A 23,990-nucleotide genomic window follows, 5' to 3' on the forward strand; every position below is an offset into this window, starting at 1 on the left:
TAAATTGCGGATAATGGAGTGAAAACTATACACACAAATAGAGATTGATGAGAAATATAAGAATGTTTCCTCCTAAAATATACAAATCAAATGGATTTGGGAACTCCTAAAGGGTGACAAATTATCTAATGAAAAACTGAGACAAATAATTTTGATTGATAAATGTGTGAAGTAGTAAATAAAGAATCTGTTTGTTAAATGTCAAATATTTTTCACAAAATAAAAATTTTGATAAGCTCAAAGTTCAAAGGTCATCAGAAATTTATAGTAATATTACAACTCCATTAAAATTTTCAATCTCCATTGGCTGACAACCCTACCAGCATGATTTGTAGTTAAGGTTATTCACCTCAACTTGACCTTACACAAGGGCAAATGCGCTGTTCCGTCGCTTACTAAATGCGAATGGGAAATTTATAACGGCGAGTTGATACAAATAAGGGGATATGTCTTTATTTGATGGTTTAGAGGAAAGTTTAATTTCTGAAAAAATATTCAAAGAGCAAGTGGACCCACATTTGAATGATGAATGATATTAAACAAATATTTGTTGACTTGTTATTAATTGAATTTAGTTATTTTAATGAAAATAAATATCATTTGCATAAAGTTAAGAAAATTATGTTGCGAATGATAACTCGATTGCAGAATTTATTGGTTATTTACAAACCAGTTTATTTGCTTTCATTTTGTGCACTCGGAACAAATATATGTAAATACAAATACAAAAACAAACACTCGTGCAGGTATAGAGGAAATAAAGCGAAGCTGAAAAAGAATAAATTCATTTGTTTGCTCCATTTTATGCAATTTACATGCACAACATTTTCCACAGCCGCTCTGTCATTTGCATTCACCGCATTCATTCATTTGCACTCAGTCATTCGTGCAACCGCTCGTCTCCCACCGCTCGCCCACTCGCTGGTGGAGCTCATTCAGTGTCTGTCCGTCCATTTTCTATATATTTACACAATTTTTCATATGAAACTATTTTTGATGCTTTGCCTATTTTTATTTGCGATTTTTTGTTGTAGATGCGCCGCCAGTGCTGCTTTACAGCTTCATCGAACAAACGCTGCAGCCGGGACCGGCTGTGAGCTTGAAGTGCTCGGCAGCCGGAAATCCAACACCGCAAATTTCATGGACACTGGACGGATTTCCACTCCCATCAAACGGAAGGTAATTGAACTTGTTGAAAGATATTACTTATATTGATGTATGTGTGTATATGTATGTGTTTGTGTGAGCGTATGTGGCTTTTATATATATGTAAATCGGAGAAATATATGTTGAAGGGCGTAAAGAAATCTCACTCATGCACGAATGTTATATACACATACATATGTATGTGTGTGTGAATACTTTAAGATAGTGCTTTGCCAAGAAATGTATGTTTAAGTACACAAAGATTTGTGAGCATAGAAATCAAAGGAAATTCAATAGGATTATTAGGAAGCTTATTCTTCTGCGCATACCTCATGTCATCCAAGGTGATGTTTGCTGGATTTAGTACTGCTTAAATATCTTACTTCTAATGGAATATTTTCAAAGAAAGGAAGAAACAAAATATCATTTAAGAAAAATATAAATAATTTGCTTATAGTTTTGGTTTTTTTCACCATGACTAGTTGTTGTTGTTTTGCATACTAAAATATTGTTTGAGTGGATAAAAGCCAGGGCTTTCGGTTTGTGAGATGTTTAAGAATTTAAAGCAATATTTATGGCAAATCAAATTGCTCAATTTAATGCCAACGATTTGGAAATGGAAGTGTGTTTTTCACAGCCCGACCCTAACCCACATAGGAGCATGGAAACATATACGAGCACGAGTATAATGTTGTACTTTAATTGCTGACGACTGCGAAGGATATACACTGTTACATGTACTTACTCACATATGATGCATGCTGGCAGTCTGTCGCTGTGTCTCTAAGTGCACCCCATCGCATTCTTCGACATTGATATGCCAGACTCGGCAGACTACACATCTTCGCTGAAAACAAAAATAAACACAATACTTGTACGAGTAAGCATACTTTGGGGCGCTTGAGCATAAGCCAATGGCGGCGCATGTGTGTGTGTCGGCTCAAAGCGTTGCGGCTGCCATTTTGTCTCTGCCCGCGACTGTTGCAGCTGATTGTTGCCTGTTAACTCGCCGCCGCACGCCTGCGCTCTTCCACTCCTACAAACACACACACACACACATACAAGTGCTATAAAAAATGGCGCTGTGTGTGTGTGTGTGTGCGGTAAGCACTGTTGCTGTCAGAAATCATTGTCTGCAGCTGCAGTCGCCATGATTTGCAATGTGCAATGTCATTACATGCCGTGCGCTGCCTGAGCAACCCGAGCAGTCGAAACTAAAACAAATACAACAATGCTGCGCTTTAGAGAAGTTGGCGAAAGGACACTCCAAAGCAAAAGCGGGAATGAAAACAGAGAAAAAAACAATAAACACTACAACAAAAACGAATGTAAATGAAAAAATACTTAATCATTAAAAAGTGTTGTGGAAAAAGTTATAAGCACTTTTTCTATATGTACGAGTACATGCCTCGGAAAAGCCATATAAACCCGCTGGAACTCGATACAAACAAAGCTGTGCATGCGAATATTAGGTATATATGTATGTGTGTGGCAGCGGGAGCATCGGTGCGCTCCAGCCATATTGCCATTCAGTCAGCGACGCCGCAAAAACTTGTTTCAAAACAAACCTGGAAGCAGGAAACACCAACACACCAGCACATATATACACATATGTACACACATACACAGACTGCATGAAAATAGTAAACAACAGGAAAAAATAGCTGCAGCAAAACAATAAAAACAACAACAACAGCAGTAGCAGCAGCAACAGCAATTTAACAAACCAGTCTGCCAATAGTACACAAATCCAGCAGCGTTAAACAACAAGCAGTCAGTTGCACACTGTGGGCAGAGGAGTGAGTGGGGCGTGGAGAGCGTAGCACCGACCACAACAAATATTCAGCGAAGTAAAGGCAAAGAATATGGCACCAGCTGCACTACAAAATGGCAATGTTGATGGCCATGAAGGTGATGGTGGCCGCGTCAACAGCAAAAAAACAACAATAATAAAGGGAAAAAAATCAACAACAACACATCGAAAAATGCCGGAGAAATAATTTTAATTAAAACTTATGCGCTGGCAACTGCGAAAATAAGCAGAAAGTGTGAGTAGCATGGAAAGCTGGTAATTAAAAAACCGTAAGTAGTTGCAACGCCCACGTCTCGCCAAATATGTATCCTCGACTAAATATGTATCCTCGACTAAATATGTATCCACCACAGTTTATTCGTATTAGGTAAGCGCTTTTTGGATCTCGTGTATTGCAGGCGAGCGAACTCCTCCCAAACAAAATACTAAAGATAATGACAGATGACAACGAGTCTTAAAAATTTCTTCGAAGTTCAATGGCAAAGGCTCTATAAGAAAAGAGTCGAGGGAAAGTGGAAGCACTCGATCACCAATTAATTGGTCTTGCACTAATTTCATAGTTTATATGCCTCGAAGGAAAGGAGTTACAGATGCTGCATATCTCTAGATTATCCCGATGAACTTGTTTCTGCAACTGAAAAAAGTTTTACTGAAAAGTCTTGAGTAAAGTTTCTAATGTGTTTGAATTGGTTGAATCACTAATTCAAGGAAGTGGAATGACTTTACTGTAGAAGTATTTCTGGGTCGACGATGATATATCCGGGCATCACATTTTATCCAACACATAACAGAATTGCTCCGCACTAGTGTTTCCACATTTGTGGTTTACTCATCTGAGTACAATATGTGTGTGTAAACAGGAGCATACACATACATTGACGCGAATGTTGTCCTATTGCAAGCGCATTTTTTCGCATGCATGTTAGTTGTTGCCAGGAGCCGCCAGCTGCCAGCCTTTTATGGTGTTGTACAGATTTTTTATTTGCGCTTTCACGGCTCTAGTGATCACCCACGCCGCGCTCGCAAGTAATAATACGAAATCCCGCAATGCAAGCACAAAGTGGCGCCTACCCTTTATGAGCAGAGCAGCACCTAAGCCATCAGTCTGTGTAATTATGCCGCATTCACGGGCACGCCTTAATTTCTTGAGCATAAAAATATGAAAAGGCGGGAGCGAAAGTCAGCCGACGGTGAATTTAATGAAATATTTATGCGCCTCCAATCAATTTGCTAACAAGCATTTAGGTGCATTCGTGGTTGCAAAGTTCATTGCATCATCAATTGTTCGTGCGCAGTTAGGCCTGCCAGCGCTTGCTGTTTGCCAGGCAATTCTAAAGTATTAACCTGCCACCTGGTGGGCATTCCCCGGATCCCTTGCCTTCGGTGTTTGACTGCCAGTATGTTAATTATGTGCGCCAACTGCACCGGTCCACCGGCCGACTTTTCCACAATTCGCCTCCGTAGCCCCGTCGCCGTTCGTAATGCTGGCCGGCAAGCATTCATTCAAGCAGCCTTTCATTTATTCATTTGATGCTCTCGCATAATGCAGCCTTGTAGGCGGTTGTCGATGGCGTGCCGGAGCTGAAGGAGAAGAATAGGCCGCCGCATAAATGAATTACCAAATATGTGTGTATTCAGTGAAAGAGTGACGCAGGAAGCAATAGCCGTCATGGTGTGGTCAGAATAATTAAAATGCAATACTCCCATACAAATATGGGACTGTAAATATGAATGCGTTTGAGAATATTGTATTCTAGTTATTTGTGTAAGCTCAGCTTGAAATGTATTTGCCAAGCGGCCTAGGTTTGTCTTTCGATTGATCGAAAGATTCGATGGTTTTAGTAAATCATACGAATTTCGGAGTTTATTTTCAAAATTCCATTGCTCCATATTTATAAAATATTCTAGTTCATAGACAATATTGAAGAATGCCAGATCGTATTCATAGACCCTAAACAAGAGACGTTCCTCCTACGCCATTCCCCTTCCTTACTTAGCAAAAACTTTCAATTTGCAGTTTTACTTTGCTAGATGGCGTGGAAAAGTTTCATCCGTTGAAGTCTTTAATAATCAGTTAACTGTTACACAACTTGACGCTAGGAATTTCACTACACTCGTCCAACTACTTTTCAACTTCTCGCAGTTCTTGTTTCTCTATTTGTATGGCATGAAATCGCAGGGGAATTTCTATTTATCCTAAAGGATTTTCACTTTGCAACTTATGCAATTACCCAGCCGTTAGCTCGAAACAACTTGCGAAAGCCATCGAATGATAAGGAGGATGAGGCAGGTATTTTGCTAGTTGGATGTACAGAGAGCATGTGGCTATTCGAAGCTCACAGAATGGACGGAAATTTTAATTTTATTAACATTTGTCTTTGCATATGAAAATGGAATTAATTATTCTTTGCATTATGATATACATATGTACAAGTTAATGTTGTTTAATAGTCTGCAGTGAAAATATTTGACAAACAGTTTACTTTTGCGAAATTTGTTGAGTAAATGAGTACAGAGGTAGTGAGGAAGAAGAAGCAATACAGCGATATATGAAGAACAGTTCAATTTCGTTCAATGTAAAAGGTTTCCTGTCTGGCCTCCAAGATTTCGTCATGCTACTCGACGGGATGATTCCCTTATCATGCTAAGACCTGAGATATTCCTCTACCGAATCATTATCTCAATTCATTACTTTTAGTGTGACTGCATTAAACGCGTTGCTTTTCCATTGTATTTCCTGCGGATTAATGATTTTCGGTGAAATGACCTAAACTCACCGCTTTTATATCCCATTTTCTTAATGCTGTTTAAAAACACCCGACATTAGTTGGACTTTAAAGAGGCTCCATTCTCAGAGTAGGTCTTCGAATGGAGCAGTTATAAGAAGTTTCTACAGTAAACATAATAACAACAACAACTTAAGTGCCTCCATCAGCACTCTCATCATCGTAATAACATCATAATGTTCTGCATCAGCGCACCACTTGAGCATTGCTTGATTACTCTACTCTGAACGGACCACACCCACCATACCCACCACACACCCGCGCCACTTGCCTTGGTCTCCGCTCATTCACTGCACTTTATTCCATTTTACAGTTTGAAAATTCCGCGTGCCTTGGTGCTCGTTCGCACGGTTGTCGGCGTGCCCCTCGACGTCGGCCCGTATGCTGGCGCCCAACCATCCGCAGCCGTCTTCAAAGGAATCATTAAATTGATGATTGTTTTGCTTCTTCAGCTTTTTAGCCAGTTCTCTGATTCCGTTGTTGCTGCACTCCTCCACCCTTTGGCACTTCATTTTTCTATTGAAACTTTTGATATTCTGTTTTAACTACCGTTAAACTCTTAGCGGTTGCTTACAACGCAGCTTCTCGCTCGTGTCGCTCCGCCAGTCCTTCGCGGTTTTCCGCTATACATACGGACGCCCTATGAAGGTATACAGTTATAAAAATCTGTGTATGTATGTGTGTACATAGGACTACTTCTACCGCTCTATTTCTCCTTTAGCTGCTTGATAATGTTACCGATGCAATGAAGTGGTTGCGTGGCGTTGCGTTGCGTTAATTCTCGATGTTTCCGCCCGCGACTCCGCGGAGTCGGCCATTCATGACGCTTGCTCGTTAACGCTATTCTTGGTAGCAACTGGAGTAGCTGACTGTGGATAAAAGCGAGAAAGAAGAATAGTGCGCTTGAGCATTTCTGAGCTTTTCATTCCACTTTTTAATTTCTGTTTCCTGCTTCGTCTTGCGCAATTTTACCACAAAATTCCCTTAGCCTTACATTGTATTTACTCTTGCTGCAAATTGAAATTTTCATTTATTTCATAGCTTTTAGCCGGCGCTGCATTCTTAAACAACATCCACACTTTGTGGTGGTTCTTATTGTTGTTGTATTTATAATTGTTGGATTGGCTTCATAGTTCCAATAAGTGACTTTCAATATTTGGCCACAGGACGGTATGCAGCAGATATCTGGTCTGAACGGTTTCAGTACGCAACAATTCTCCAGTTCTTTTTGAAAACAACAAAACCCTCATTCAATTGGTGTAAACGCTTTCCTGCCTCTCTACCCATTTTTCTCTCTCTCAGTTAGTTTGATATATGTGCGTTGTTTGTTCTAATCGCTGATCGCTTAATTTTCCCATATTTGTTTTCGGAACCATACAATTCGTAGCACAAATCGAACTTATATCCCGTACCACCCGAATTACTCCGACGTGCTCAGAGCGAGGGACACCAACCCAAAAGTGTTTAGTTGAAAAACTGTAAATTTCGAAATGTTTTATTGCGTGCAATTTAATTAGTGCCGCCATCTACATATGTTGTGTGACAAATTGTGAGAAAACTTTCAACTACGAACGCTTGCAGATTTAATTTCATGAAATCGTTGGTGAAAAGTTTTGGTTCAGCAATTGAATCAACGTTTTTAGTGACCAACAAACTCAGAAGTGCTAAAATCTGCATGCTCTTGCATAAATATTCGTTTGCCTCGCCGCACCTGCAGTCACAGACTAGTCACCAAATGGATCCACATCCACACACACATGCTTGAACGGGCGTTTCAGAGACCACACTCTGCCACCTCCACTGTCATAAAGTGAAAATGTATGAGAAGATGTGTGTGTGAACTAGGTGGAGCGTAAGTGGCAAAACGACAGTCATTCACCAAACTAATTCACTTTGCTGTGAACACATAATTGAGCTATCAGCCGAAAGTGGCGAAAGTTTTCACTTGTGGGAGGGCGGACCACACACACCGCCGCTCACTTAACTGCATTGTTTCCATGTTTGTGCACTTAGGCATTTACGCTTCGATTCTACATGTGGACACCTACATGAATATGCGGTAGCCATGTGCTGTTGAAGGTAGTCCTTCTCTCGTGGTCATTGGAAGAAGTGGAAATTATTTAAATAACTTTTCGTGCTTCTTCTTTTTATTTGACCTTTGACTTGTGAGTGATGATCGAGTGTGATCAATTTAAGGACTACCGCAGTGTACCAGACCGCATCCTAGGTCTTTGTCCGCGCACTTTACAAACCATAACATCAAAAGATCCCGTCGAACTAAATGACTCCCCAAATTGATCCAGACAACACTATGCGGCAATCGAAGTTCTTATTAATTTACTTTACTTCTGCAAGGAAATCTGGAAATGATGAAGGCCCAAAAGAGGATTATTTGAAAATAATTGTTAAAAACTCTGTTATCTCTGGATTTTAAAAATCGTCAAGACTCCCCTTTTGCGAATTGTTTTGAGTGTTTAAAAGCAATACTCTTAATTGCGCGTCAAACTTTTAGGCCCACAGAAATTAAATATTTTTTTAATAAAGACTTACAAGCAATACTAACAACAGACATATATTCATTCGTTCAGCTCGTAGAACTTCATCTTCTTGTGAGAATTCGCACAAGACAATCCCCAATTGGCAACTTCAAGCGGAAGTTGGTGAGCAAGCACGTGCCAGGGGCAGCACCCACGTTGTGTATTCGGCATGCAGAAGCTGCTACCGAATTCAGCCAGCCAACAACAATATTAGCATGACGGTGTGAGCACACTTGAGAACTTGAGGCAGCGCATCAAACCCGGAAGTAATGATCTGCTGAATTTAAGTTTCCCAGCTTGATGACACTGGCGGGGGGCGGTAGTGGCGTTCGGTGACGGCGGTGTAACACAATTGTGGCAATCTGTAACCAGGCGATGCAAAGGGCGTTAGTCGAGCGTGTGATTGCCGACGTGGGTGTGAAGTGGGCGTGTGTCAGCGCATAAGCAGCCGTAGCTTAGCTGCGGTTGTGACATAACCAAATGGTGGACAGAATTTACGGAAATGTAAAAAGTTTTGCTCATTCACTTAAGCTAGTCGTGTCTTACTTGCCAAGAAGTTGTGCATTCTAACACATACAGTACAGTGTTGCACAGGTTATTAGATCCCACCGAAATACATATTCCTTATATTTGCTTTTTGATGGAATCTATCAAAAACGCAATGGTTCCACAAAGTTTAAGACTATTAAACAAATCAGAAATACTCTACCCATTTAAGAGCATATAATTGTGGCGTCTCCTTATTATTTTTGTGTACGACTTGATCCCAAAAAGAACAATTTCTTCTTAAAATTGCGAACTCCCAATTCTCCACTTGAATATTACATTGTAAGCGTAATTGATTATAATTCCTGTAACAGTGTTTTTAGTTATATGTCCAAGACTGTAGCTTCATGCGTTGCGAGGATGGCTATGGTGTCGCTTGCACATCCATTGCAGCGGAGAATTGAACGTAATTTGGCTAAATTTTATATTCATGACAGCGGGTGAAATGCAACTCGTACAGCAATTTTGCGAAATGCCAATTGACCTGAGTAAATCTGTGGGTGCAACATCTTACACGTGTTGTTGCCATTCGGCTGTTTACGGACCAGACAGAGACTAGTTGAACATTGTTTTGTATTGGGTTACAATTTGATCCTTCGGATTCTATTTGCAGCAATGCCATTATGTTCCGGGTGGACGTGGTTATCGCCGTAGCAAGAAGACTCGCGATGAACTGGTATATTGCAACGTCACCTCGGTTTTCGATGCGGGGTTTCAAGGAAGTATTTCAAGGAGTGTGTACTGTGCGCGTGTCTCTGAAGTCAAAACTCAGTGCGAAATAATTTGCTGTTAGGCTTTGTGGGCTTAGAGCGAGCAGCTCGTGACAGGATGTAATTTTCAATTTGCTGGCAATTTTCAACTAACAAATTTACATGAATAAATACATTTTATGCTCGTGCGATGTGCTGCGAAACTCTGCTGTTCATTTAAAAACCGGCATATAGACGGAGGGATGTACGTATCTGTCCAATTATTGTAAAGGGTGCCCTATTAGAGTTTAAGTAAGTTTATTTCATTTCATATTGAAATGGATTTATTTGATGATACATTTTTTCGAAGAGAGTTTAGATAGAGTATATTAGCACTAAGACTGTGTTTTTGGAAGGCTATCCATTTCAAAAAATTATAACTACTAGATAGCATGCGTGCTTCACCAGACATTACACGCAGGCAATGAAATTTGGGGAGGCTCTTCAGGATTTTTTGACATCCGAAAACCTCGACACCTCTCTTCCTGTTCCTCTGAGCACCTACATACATATACAAATGTCTCTGGGGAAACATCCTGTATATTAAAACGCACGAATTTTGCACATAATTTAAATCGGAAGCGTGTAGGTCTGTGGACACGTGTGTATATGTGGATATATGATGTGCAGTACGTGTGTACGTGTAGCGTTTGGAATAACTTTGCTGAAATTGACGTCTATCAAAATTAGGGAAGCAGCTGTGAACGTGCCGTCGCTGCCTATGCCATGTAACGGCATGGAGGCATTTGGGGGTAATGCCATTTTATTATTACAATTTTAAGCCTAATTACTCTGACGGCGCATTAATCACATCCGCGCGGAAAGCCACAGACGACAGTTCCTGCACATGAGAGTCTGAATGTCGAAACAATGACAAACTTTGCCGTGTTTTGCATCTGAAAGACAGCCCCTTCGCCCGCCTTACCCCACCTGCTGGGGCTTTCGCTAATTTCAAATTGCTTTTACACACGTCTGTATGGGTGTGTGCTCACCTTCTCTTCATTCTCTTATATAGTATGCCGGCGGAAGAATGTGAAAAGGATTAGGTGAGTGCGCGTAGGCAAAGACGTGTGTCGTTGCTACTCAAACCGTTACCTACAACAAATCTACCTTTATGTGTGTGGCGTGGTTGCTTTTGATGCTAAACTTGTTGCCATGAATGATGCAAAACTTCTCCAGCGGCGGGGCTTGAAGAGTGAAATTCCACACTGTGTTTTGAGGCAAACTTTAAGATTGGAATCGGAAAAACTAAAAATAATTTTAATTATACGAAAACAGTAAAATTTTATTTGATTTCTGCCTGAGAACAGTCTGTAATTAGCTAGATTTTCGAAATTTTGTTAATTCTAGACTCAAAATTGATTATTTGTCTTTTAAAAAATTGATCTAAAACATGAATAACATTTACAATAATTACCTTCCACGAGCTTTCTCACCTAATGTTGTTATTCACGCTTCCACATGTTGGAAACTCCAAACACATAAACATATGAGTCGGGCCATATCAAAAAGTTGAGTTAAGTTAAACTTCTCCGAATGTAAAAACCCCAAGCAAATGTGATTCCTCATTGAGTCATTAAATAGGATTGCGGTTTACCATATGCAAATGGCTGAGATCCAATTGTTCTGCTTTGTAAGCTCTTCGCCCACAATTTGCATACATTCTACCACTGATTTGGGGTTCAGGTCGCACCTCACCTTTTGAGCACGAATTAATATGCGAGGAGTTGCACAAATGTTGTAACTCTTTTATTTAGGAATTTCCTTGAATATGCATAGACACGTAAGACTGATTACGTAAGTGTGTAAATATGTATGTGCGTGCGCTTTTTAAATAGTTTCCGGCGAGATGCAACTTTGTTGTAGAACAATGCAAAATCCAATACAACTTTTCCAATTTCAATCGAATTACTTTTCGCAACGAAATTTCTGCAGAATGTCCTGCCATGCCATTATGCAATAATGAAATTAGTAAAACTTTGTTACATGAAAGAAAACTGAAAATAAACCGTTCATGTGTATCTATAAAGTAATCGCCAATTCCCGTACATGCAGTGCAGCGTGCAACTTATAGGCATATGTACAATATATACATGCCAAAGAATTGTCTCTTGAGCTTTGCTAGTGTGATTCTATGCGTGTGTGGCACATATGAAAATAGTTCGTTAACAATTTTAATCGGTTTTGCTCAGCTCAAGAAATGTTGCGTATACGCCAAGGCGGGGAAAAAGTGCACTTCACAAGGAAACGTATAAGGAAAATGAAAAGCCTCTTGATCGTGTTATAATCAAATGTCATTTCCGAGGTTTGCTCTCAGTATGAGAAAATTCAAAAAAAAAACGAAAAAATATTTAGATTATTTTGATTTTAATTCGGAAAAATATTCACTTTTGGTGAGAATTCTTCGTTCATTTGCAAACTATCTTTTGAAAGACGCACAACTGTGTTCATTTTTTTTAGGTCACATCTCAGCTGTCACATTAATTTGTGTGCGCGAATGCAGAAAAACACTCACACGCATATGCACAGCATCAAAAGGCGTATATGTCCTTAGCTGACTGTAAACATGCTTTTACTGATGCCTGACGCAAAAAGTGTCAAACTCTTGCTCTATAAACTGCGGTATTTGTACAGACAAGAGTGCGAGACTTTCAAAAAGGTCATTTCATATTCAGGTGACCTACCTAGGCGATGACATCTAACCACAACACGCTGAACTATTTATGTGCGTCTCCATATTCATACGTGAATGGATATCCTTCTGAATGCTGTTGAATAACTGGCACTCACAAATAGGCAAACACAAATTCCATCATGCCATAAGGCCAAATGAACTATGAAGTGCTGTAAGATGTGCCATATAAGTGTAAAAGCCATGTAATATCGGTTGATTGCTTTTTATATGGATTGCTTTTCAAGCCTTTCTGCAGTGATATGATGCGACAAGTGAAGGCACTATATCCATGTTCTCCTGAACATTAAAGTGTTTATCAAAAGTAGTTGGCCCAGCTAGAAACCTATCTCTCATATATGGAATATCTACGTGGAGAGACATTTAATTCGTTGTATTTTCGGTGAATCCGTTGGTAAATTGAACAAATTTTATAACAACAATAATTAAAGGTTCATTTTCATTTATCGAAATATGATAAATAGATATCAGGTAACACAAAGTACTACAAACCTTTCACCTTAAATACAAGAATTTCACCACTTGCAAAGATGTGCGGAAAAAACCGCATTATTCGCCATAAAATTACCGAAGTAAATTGAAATAGAATTGAAAACTAATGAAATTACTAATTTAAATTCCACTGCACTCATTGAAGAATTCAAATCAAATATAACTGTCAATTTCATTATACAACTTTGCCGTTTGAGTGGATTTTACAAAAACGAAGCTATCAGCGTGCAACAAAAATCATAAAATATTATGAGCACAAAGTGCACTGCACCCCCTCCCTTCGACGAGTTTATTGTTTCACAAATGACAGTTTGGCCACTCGTTGCTGCTGCCCAATGGTTTTGGCTGTCAATGTCAGTTTGGCTGCAGTTGAACGAGCCAACGCTTCCTGTCTAATTTAGCTAAAACTTAATTTCAGAGCGGCGCATATAATTTCCTGTCAAACGTGGCATCAACGAAACAATTACAAATTTCCACGCAGAGTTTGGGGGTGTCCGCAACAGCTTTGCTTCATGAACTGGTGAGCACACCAAACCAAACTAATCACATTACAACTATTGTTGCTGTCGCTTATATATGTATATATGACATGTATAAATGACATGAGGTCCTTTGGTGGTCAACACATATGTGTTAGTGGCAATTAAATATTTTGTGTAATTACAAAGCGAGTGTATCAGCTAATGCATATGTGACTACTGCATACAAGTTTGTGTTTGTGTTTCTAGTCATTAAGTTTTACATATTCCATCCTTCTTTACTGTTATTGCTACAACAACAGCGCAATTATGTATGTACATATTTGACTATTTGCAGATGGAAGATTTGGAAGGTAAGGTAACATGTTTACCGTTATCCTTTTATGCCGTTAACTTGTGTCTCCGATTTATTCCAATGATTCTTCTTCTATTGTGTACGTTCATTTTGCGTTTACCACACCTGCAATTTAATTACCAAAAAGTTTTTCCATTATATTGCTTAAAAAACATACACTCTCACACTCTCTCCTCACTTGGGCCCTTGGACACTTAAATATTAGAGTTTAATTTTGGCTAAAATTAGAATAAGTCATAATCTTTTTGTGGAGAATGTATTATTGTTCCCCTTCCATGTCGAAGTGTGTAAAATCACATTTCTATCAAAATTCTATCAAAAAGACGAGTTAATTCGTGATTATGTATTAATTTGATTATTTAAAGAGCTTGGCAGAGGATCAGAAGTGAGTGGATCACTTTATCCGTTTCTATGAATATTTTATTCCCTAATCCCGCTTAGTCTTTTGCCGTCGCAATTGATTTTCCAACGCTGAGTATAAAAATGACTGAAGCTCTCCCCCAAATCTAAGCGAAAGCAGAAGACACACACAAGGCGGCAGTCTTTAATGATATGCCATATCAGCACAAGCGCAAATTCCTTGTAAACAAAAACGAATTATTTCAGCATTTACATAAATTCCGAAGCGCAACAAGCGCCACAAGAGCAACGCCACTTGGCCAACGCCGCCTTGTACGTAACTCATACGCCACGTCGGTCTATCCCCATATAATCCACACAAAAAGCACATGCGCTGCCATGAGCGTGGGAGGGGTGAGGGGTGTTTCCTTCGTTTTTTCGTTGGTGGAAATCCAGCCACTTGTTGCATGCAGCCGCTCGAAGTGGAAAAAGTTGCCGAAAAGTGTGCATGCACGAGGAGGAGCAAGTTGCCGAAAAGTGTCAAAAAAGTGCCAAAAACTAAGTAATATGGGTGTTTAAGTGGCAGAGTGATGAATATGCTGAAGCGCAGGCAGCTGAAAATGTCTGTCCTGTTTTCTGTTTTTTGGCAGAAAGTTTGCACAAAACACGAGTTGTTGGTGGGTTGAGTCACGTGTCTTTCTGTTGTACAAGAATTTGCATGTCTTCTCCTCCATCGCATGTATCTCTCTCTCTCCCTGCAACAGAGTTTGTAACTATAGAAATGTTATCTATGCTCCACACAAGCATCCTTACTCACATATATACATACATAGAATGCAATATATGTATGTGTGTATGTGAACGTGTTCGTTATTTGCGTGCGATTAAAGTCGGAGTCCTGTCGCTGCTGCTGTGCTCAGTTGAAAGGCACAAATTACCCATGCTGAGCACCAAACGCCGCATAACAAAGCCTTACTTAAGTACATTCAAACATTGCAAACTGAAACCTGTGCACAGGCCTACACACACACACATAAATACAAACATACATATGCAAATATGCATATATACTGTGAACACCCCCGTGAACCAAGCTCCGCTGCGCTGCCCTGCAATGTAGTTACAAGCGACAAGCGCAGTGCGTTTGCTGCCTTGACACAATACATCTGGCAGAAATGCGAGACAAGTGAGTGTTTGTGTGTGTGTTCACAAATATATGGTTGTAGCTGTATATATGGGAGCACATGCGGATTACGAATGCATCTCTGTGTTGTTGAATTTTCATGCATACAGTTAAGAAGTAACTCTGCAGGAAACAGATCAATGTGTGTGTTGTGACTCGACAGCAGAAGCGTTTTGTAAAATGTCTGCTATTTAAAATGAGATTAGGCCTCTTCTCTTCGGCAACAGTGCCTCTGTGACGCGAAACAAATTGTAAGGGCTTTGTTTCAAGTTCTGTAGCAGGCAGGAAAGAGTTGATGGAACGTTGCAGCTGCGATTATTAGCAAATACTTTGAGAACTCGCTGCGGCGGTGGGTGGTGAAGTGCAACTTCATCTTAAATTTTGCAAAAGTGAAGTAGTAAATGAATGTAAAAATCCATTTCAGATCGATGCTTGCGATTACATAAATAATGCAAATAAATTCATATCGAATGGAATTGCGTAAAACCGATTGGTATTTGTGACATTTGAAGTTTTTGAAATGCAATGTTGCTGGGAATACAAGGTTCAAATGTTTGTGGGTTTCGAAAGGTCAACTAGAACTAATGTTTAGCTCGTGAACGAAATAGTATCTGAAATTAAATTCATCCAATTTTGCTCATTATTGAATTACTCATTCTACATTCCTTAAGATAATGCAAGTGTTCGTATATCACCAAATATAAGGTTACCCTGAAACTGTAAAAAATAGGTGTAAAAAAGTCTAAATATCAATCTTTAGCAATGTGAAGAAAGACACTACGGAAAATTAAATGTTACTAGTAGCCAGTGCTTGTTTGACTTTAGATGTTTCTCCTACATCACTACATCAGGACTTTGTCGTTGTGCGTTGTTAACTTGCGTGATGCAGGATATGACTAAAGTTTTTATCAACCGCTGTCAACAAAATCGAAAAAATCTCACCCAAAGGCCCACATTCCGAACCCCACACACACAGGGTCACTGAGTGCTTGAGGCGCTTAAAATTTAAGGAATTCATGTTGTAATATTTAAGCGCACACAGACACATGCATTGTGAGTGTGCACTGCTCCGGTGTGGCTGAGTTAGCACCGACACGACATTTAAGCGCTTCAAACTGTCCCCCGAGATCGTGTGGGGTGTCTGACGAACGCTGCGCCACCAGCAACAACGGCAAGTCGAAAAAGTTTCCAACTTTCTTTATTCTTTGTTTAGACATGCAAGGCGGTCCTGGTGTGGCAGCATGAGCTGCACTACTTTCGCTCGCAACAGTGGTTGGATTTTTTTGCTGACGCTTTGCTCCTCTTTATGGCTCACGGCTTCGTACGTACACATTTGAATGTGTGCACATATTGAAGTTTTAACTTCCGTTTCCGCTTTAACGCCAACACAACACCTAAAGCAAACAATCAACTAACCAGTTGGGAGACATCAAGCACGAAATCAGACAAAACTCAAGCCAGCAACAAAATGCCAACAAGCTACTTTCGAACCATTCTACTTCGCGGTTCCACACCCTCTCCCTTAGCCCAGTAGGCACCTGACACACAAACAAACCCAGGAAAGCAGAGTATGTATTCATAACGGTTGCGGTTGTGCAAGTTTTATTCATTCCCTCACAATCTTCCGTTCAAGCCAATTGATTATTTTTCTTTTCTTATGTTTCTCTACTTTCCTTGTAGTTAAATTGCTGCGCATTGCTTGGCATGCCGTTTGGCTTTGCCTGCTGTCAATCGCTCGCTTTTTTGTTGTCGTTATACGACTCATTGCTCTCATTTGCCCAATAAAACTCTCTCTACAAATTTTCTCCAGAAACTTTTGTACGGCTCAAGGTGTTTAGCTGAGAGAGGTCGTGGCAGTGCGGGTCTACTTGTACACAACCGATAACTAGGGCGTTAATCGGCGGACCTCGCAGTAGTTACTTCCTCTACTTTCTCCTTTACGCCTTTAGCAAACCTATTTTGTATTTACCTAACGAAGAAATCCTTTAAAGGTGTTCCCACTACATTGTTCCCCACGACTTAATATCGGCTGAGTTACTTTACACATTCCTACTCTTTCTATATCTCTCTTAATTGTATATTGAAGTGCTTTGAGCTTTAGGTACGGTATATCAACCTCTCTATTTCGGGCTAATAATAACTTCTAAATAGGTCCTTGGAGTTATCCTTATAAAAGAGCCTCACAATTCTTTTTATTACGCCTTAAATATTTGCAATGCTGCTGCATTGTTTAGATATCCTTCAGTGTCATTTTGAATGAATTCCCCAACGGTGGCGACATTAACTTGCAATTAGAAGCGAAGAAATTTCATAATTGTGACCAATAAATATTGTTTGCAGCGCCAAGTTACAGTAATTACTGCTTTGACAGAGCACTGAACTAAACGCTGCAACCTCGCCCCGGCTGCGGCCTTCATTATTCGCCTTCAATCAACCGAATCGAATCGTACAACTGTGTAATTTGTTGAAGAACTTGTTGCAATGAAATTTCCGCTAATTAAATCACAAATACATAACATTCTTTGCAAACGCTCATTCTTTTTTCCTGCCACGACACATACCCCGCAGGAAATACAAACTGCGACGAGGGGTGAGTGCTGTGTGGTACCAATGCACATCGGTCGAATTGCCTTCAATGTCCGGCACAGCACGGCGCTGGGCGGTGCGATTGGCAAAGTTCGTTCGTGGGATCGGTTCTTCGCTAACATAATTAATTGCCAATTAGTAAAGCATAACGAACATAAATAAAAGTTAGTGAAGTAAATAAACGGCATAGCACGAGCAACAAAGAAACAACAAACGATGAAGAGTAATTACACAAAAGCTAGTTTAACATTTCAAACACAAGCTCAGAAACAGAAATTATTGACGGACCCAATAAGCAAGATTGTCGATTTCAGGAAAACATGATTCGAAAGGTGACCTTTGGGCTGCAATGGAGTCTGACAAATTATTACATTTCATTAGGGTCGTTCATTATGAGTTCGGTTATTGTGACACTTCGGCACTGTAAGCACATTAGCCGAGGAGCCTTCGTCTGCTGAGAAACGTAACTCCTCAACCGGATTAACTAGGCCGCCCATCACCTGGTGGGAACGAGCCTCCAAAGCACCGCGCACACATTGCACATATGGAGACAAGGACTCACGCACTTGATGCTAATTAAAATTCCATTTTTACTGTGTCCTGCAGCGCCTGCCTCGGGCGATATGTAATTATGTGATACTTGTGCTTAAGTACGAATGACTGCCGAGTGTGCATGGATGTTCACAGTTATGCGTTCGACGCAAGTGGTTGCGAGAAAATCTGATTACCCACAAGTAGCAATGTTCATAATTTCATATCTTTAAGTACTGCAAGTACACCTTTACGCACACATACATAACGGTGTTGTAATGAATTGATGGCATAAATTCCATAAATTCTCACAACAACAACACTTGTGAATAGGTAATTAAAATTGATTGATTTCCATTTTAATCGCCGCCGACGAGGCCAGCAATAAGTACACAAACGAACTCAGTGAATTTAGATTTAAATATTGTAAATAGCAACAAATTTCTAGTCAAACTGCTTCAGAAGTACTGTTATTTCATGAAAGTTGAGACTCTTTTGGGTTGCTGACGTTGTCGCAAATTGAATTGTGATTATGTGGAAAAGTACGGATTAGATAGGTGGTCAAGTTTATGGTTTTAAAATGGAAATTTCCCATTTATTTATAAGTCTACAACAATAAAGAATTATTAAGACTAAAACAATCATGAAAGAAGGGCTCTTAACTTCTAGATGGAGTCGAATTAGAACTCTTCTGCACACACAAAATCCCAAACAGAGATTCTGGCATAAATAGTACTGAAGTTCCATACGCTCACAGTCTCCTCAAACAAGACAAAGTTGGAATATCCTCAGCCATAAGTTGATGAATGGTGTACGCTTTATATTGAAAATGTGCTTGATTATATTTCCATAATTATATTAGCTGTCGCAGTAGCACATCCCTTCACTTTACATTATAATATACCGCATTTACCGTTACTTTTTGCCTTGCGATATATGAAACTCACTCACTCTCCCACATTTAATAATTCTTCTTTTACATGCCGGACACAGATTTATGATTGGGCAATACATCACTGTCCATGGCGATGTAATTAGTCACGTCAACATTAGCCATGTCATGGTGGAGGACGGAGGCGAGTACTCCTGCATCGCGGAGAACCGTGCGGGGAAGGTGCAGCATGCGGCGCGTTTAAATATTTACGGTAAGTGTACGAGTACAAGTTATAAACAGAATAGCAAACAAGCGAAGTTATACAAATTAATTTCATTCTTAATATTTACAAATGCCCATGAAGCCTGAAAAGGTTTTCAGGCGCCGTAACGTCGAGTTTGGTAGATAATGAAAAAATGTCCAACGGCAGCATTCTACGGCTCATTCGTGTATCATACGTGGACTGCAGGACACTGGCTTTTAGGTCCATACAAACATTTGTATGTGCGCTCTGCTGTCCATTTGTCTGCTCAGGTCATTCACAGGAAAATTGTGAAACTCCCGCAAATTTGGCTTGTCTCCATTTGCCTCGAATATTTCAGTTACCTGATTTTACTATATATATACTCGCATGTATATTCTTGTTTTCAACTCTTTTCGATTATTCGTATTTTACACTCGCGGCGCTACTTTCAAATGGTCGGCCACCAAACATTTGACTGACTGCGATTCTCCCGAACGAAACGACACTATTTGCTTACATATCTTACACACGTGTGTGTCCCTATTCAATATTCACATGACAAATACGGCTTTTTGTGAAAATCATGTCTCGCAGTGATTTATTGATGATCCTGGAAAGCCGAATACGCGATGCGCCAAAAGGATTGCTAAGAATGCTGGACATAAATATATAGGCTTATGTAGTTGCATTTCTTTGAATTTTATTGACGTTTGTTAAATATTATTTCTCATTTACGTTTCTTTTATATATCTAGCTCTTCTCAGTTCTATGCTTTTTTGATTTATCTCTAACCACAATTTTGAATTTTATCGTGGCATTAATAATGGAAAGAGAAAATTTTGGACGGAGAGTTGAGAATTCGTCAACTCTTTTCAATTGAAGTAAGGTCTTCATATAGATTCCAGAATTTGGTGATTTCATTTATTGAACTTCTCATCTATATTCCATAAAAGCAAGTCAGAGAATACAACTCAACTCCATACGATTTAACGGTTTACATAAGTCAACCATTTCATGGTCCATCACAATTCTTATCGCAGAATCTGCGATTCTCAACATTCCATTTCCGAAATTTTGAATATTTGTAAGCAATTATTTTTCAAATTATACCGACCTGAATTGCTTGAATTGGTGTTTGCCAGTCGCTTAAAAATCATTTATTTTTAGTTGCCTCCCATCGCTATGCAGCAACATGGCGCTTTTCGGGCCAACAATATTTTCTGCGACAATGTTCGGCTTTAACTTTCGGCAAATAAAAAATTCATACGCCATAAAGTTTGTCATAAATTTTATAAATTTCCGACTGGAAACAAGTGCGCTTTTCAAAAATGCAAATGCCACACTTTTTGCACTCAACTGCCGCAGCTTCCCGTTTCTCTGTTTTATTTGTTAAGAAAATGCAACAAATAGACAACATACTCAACTCCGAATTGAAAGGGCTGGGCGAAAAAAAGCATTTCATACCACAGCTGCAACACAGGAATCTGCTGACGCTGCACTGACCCACATAGATAAAACCAAAACATTCGCCTGTTCCTTTTCTGTGGCCGTACGTGTACTCATATGCCCAGAGGGTAGCGGCAACTGTGCACACGCTCGTTGATATCTCCTGGACATGCGAACGCTCAGATGAGTGTGCGGTTGCGGTGCCCTGTTTCCCCATCGCCAATATATACATATACATGTACCCCATTTTGTCGACTTTATACTTTAACATGTTTGAAATTATTCCTGGCAGTTTTTTCTACCAAGAAAAGGACACCACTTTGAAGCCAGTTTTCTGTTATATTCTCAATTATCATTTAAAATTGAAAAGCGAACTTAAAGCATTTTCATTTAATTATTTAATTATTTCTTTCTGACAACACATTCAATATTAATATACTCAAACTCTTCTTCCTCTTGCAGGTCTTCCCTATATACGCCTCATACCGAAAGTTACTGCCGTGTCGGGTGAAACCCTAAACTTGAAGTGTCCCGTCGCTGGCTATCCTATCGAAGAGATACATTGGGAGCGCAACGGCCGCGAACTGCCCGACGATATCCGACAACGCGTTCAACCGGACGGCTCGCTGACCATTACACCGGTGCAGAAGAACACCGACTCGGGCGTGTACACATGCTGGGCGCGCAACAAGCAGGGCCACAGTGCGCGGCGCAGTGGCGAAGTCACAGTCATAGGTCAGTATATTTGAAAGGAAATAGAGCTAGGTGCGCGAAATAAAGAGGTTAATGGTGACCTACTAAAAATAGAGAGAAAAGGAGGAGATTGCGTATACGAAATACGATTTCCAACAGTAAGGGAGCAATGACAATGATGAGGAAGAAACGAGCTAATTCCAAGTCAGAATAAAATTAAATACAGTTCTTTAAGTTCCAAACAATTGCGAGATGGCTTAAAGTGGGTAACGGAGAAAAAAAGATAATATTGTCATCAGACATTGTGGCCATTATGGTTGAAATACGCACTCCGGATCACAAATATTGTCGGCGTGACAATAATGAAATTTGTAATTTCCCAACAATAGGGAAACAGTAGCAATTTCAGTTCGACTGAAGTTCTGAAACAAACTTGCCCCATGACAAACGCATATTTAGCTTGCCCGCATTATTGCTTAACTTTATTATGACTTTAATTTCGGCATTGAGAGCACTGAGAGATAGGCACTTATCAACGCGCAACTTGCGGTCGCTTGCGTAGAACGCCTGTGTTGTTATTAAGTTGATGCCCCAAAAGAGTCGCAGTTCATCACTTCGGCATGGGAAGTATGGCGAACTTCTCTGCGGTTGCTTACAAGACGACGACTCCAAAACATAGCAACTGCACGCCTTAAGAACAACATGGAGATGAGCAAGGCGGCCACTCCGGCTGAGGTCGGTTACAAAGTCCTTTTTTATTTGCTTTTGTACAAAAAGTGAACTTGTTCCGCTGTAGAATGTTCATTGTTTCAGAGCTGAGAAACTTTTCGGCATTAAAATAAGTAATAATTGGAATCGCTTTTAGTTTTATTAGCAAAGTTTTGAATATTCTGTGCATTGCTGCAGGCTTTATTGTTTTGTACAAATACTTCCTTATGCACGTCTGTCGGCTACACCAGCGGTCACTCAGTTTTATAACTTGAAATAACAATTAACATTTTTGTTTTTAATATACATATGTCCTCCATCAGAGTTATTCTGGGGATTTGTTCAAACATATGTTCAAAAATCAGATCCTGTAAGTTGTTCTCTTATTCAGCTCCTTTTGGTGATTAGGCCACTTAATTTTAAAAAGCAATGACACTGAAGTTGGTTCATTTAATATTTAGTGGGTATCATTCCTGCGAGCTGCCACTAGGTAATATTGTTCAAAGATACGATAGGTCCCCACCGCTGTATCTATTGACCCCTCGTTGTCTCGCAAAAGGAACAATGAACATTTTAAGCCTTAATTTCATTAGCTTTCGCTTCGAAAAACATTCCGATTGCAATGTTTGTATATAAAGAACTCTTAAATGATTCGATTTCCATCTGCACAGTCAACGTCAGCAAAACCGTAAATGAGCACTAGGATTACACTTGTCACTTACCTCAGCGATTTCGGGGTTACCCACCATTCAATCATTTATCGAGGATGCTCCTTCGGCCGGAAGTGCTGCGCAATTTTTTGCTTTCTTCACAAACAAAAATTACATTTTCTGGAAGGCAGCGAAATTCCTTGTTTTTCTTCCGTTTTTAATCAACTGTTCTTTGTGTCGCGCCACATATGAGTGAATAGCAAGCAGTGGGTCGTGCTTAAGTTGGGGTGTACTCATTCATTTGGATACATACTCGTACGTGTATGCACATTACTCCTACTCAATCGTGTAAACCGGTGCGAAATGGGGATTCTTTTCGAAAATTGCAGTATATGCGAAATTGTGTATATTCATGCAAGGTGTAAAAATATGCAATTCTCTCGAAGAATACCGCTCTACAAACGGATGAAACTAGTCCTAATTTTCATAGTTTATAACTCTCGTAACTTTACCTGAGAAGCTGGGCACTCAAGGGACCACAGACTTTATTGGGATTTTAACTAACAGAAATATGGTCATCTCCAGACCGATTTTCATTTGTTAGTATTGTATCCAATTTAAGCTGAAACAAAAATAGATTCCCGCAGCTCGATTATCTTCAAGAGTGAATGCACTTTAAGCTGTTGTTTCTTTAAGTCGCAGGACATGGGAAAGTTGAGATTTCGTTCTTGCGCTTTTCAATGGCTTCCTATTTCGGGTTTCCACGTAAAAGCAACACAACCCAAACGAAACTCCACCTGCGATGGTTCACTCCCCAATTTGTTGGTACCCTGGACAAATTAGGCCCTTGTGGCATCTTTTGTGTACTTTCATAAACATGAGTGAAAATAATGTGTATCTATGTGTGTATGTAGGTAACGGTATATGCAAGGCATATGCGCATGTTAATCTCTGTGGTGATGCGGATCCCCGTTTTTAACGTTTAATTTAAATAAGTGTGCACATTGCTACAATCATTTCAGGTGTTTGTTGCTGCTGTCGGCACTTTAGGGATTCGCTGCCGCAAGAGTCTGGCTCATTTAGACACACATACATCCACAGGCGAGTGCCTTCATGAAAGTAAATAAATATGACTGAGGAT

At 39.8% G+C, this 23,990-nt stretch overlaps 1 protein-coding gene across 8 annotated transcripts in view; it reads left to right on the forward strand.

Moving 5' to 3' along the window:
* LOC105212932 (cell adhesion molecule Dscam2) overlaps nt 1-23,990 on the forward strand; it is an 81,652-nt gene that overhangs the window by 36,942 nt on the left and 20,720 nt on the right. For all 8 annotated transcript variants that reach the window (XM_029040720.2, XM_029040717.2, XM_029040716.2 and 5 more), the window contains exons 7-9: nt 1,035-1,179; nt 19,228-19,379; nt 21,261-21,533. In XM_029040720.2, coding sequence (XP_028896553.1) covers nt 1,035-1,179; nt 19,228-19,379; nt 21,261-21,533 — 570 coding nt within the window. The remainder of the gene's footprint in view (nt 1-1,034; nt 1,180-19,227; nt 19,380-21,260; nt 21,534-23,990) is intronic.

Source organism: Zeugodacus cucurbitae, chromosome 4 (genome assembly GCF_028554725.1).
Source record: "Zeugodacus cucurbitae isolate PBARC_wt_2022May chromosome 4, idZeuCucr1.2, whole genome shotgun sequence".
Lineage (NCBI taxonomy): Eukaryota > Metazoa > Arthropoda > Insecta > Diptera > Tephritidae > Zeugodacus > Zeugodacus cucurbitae.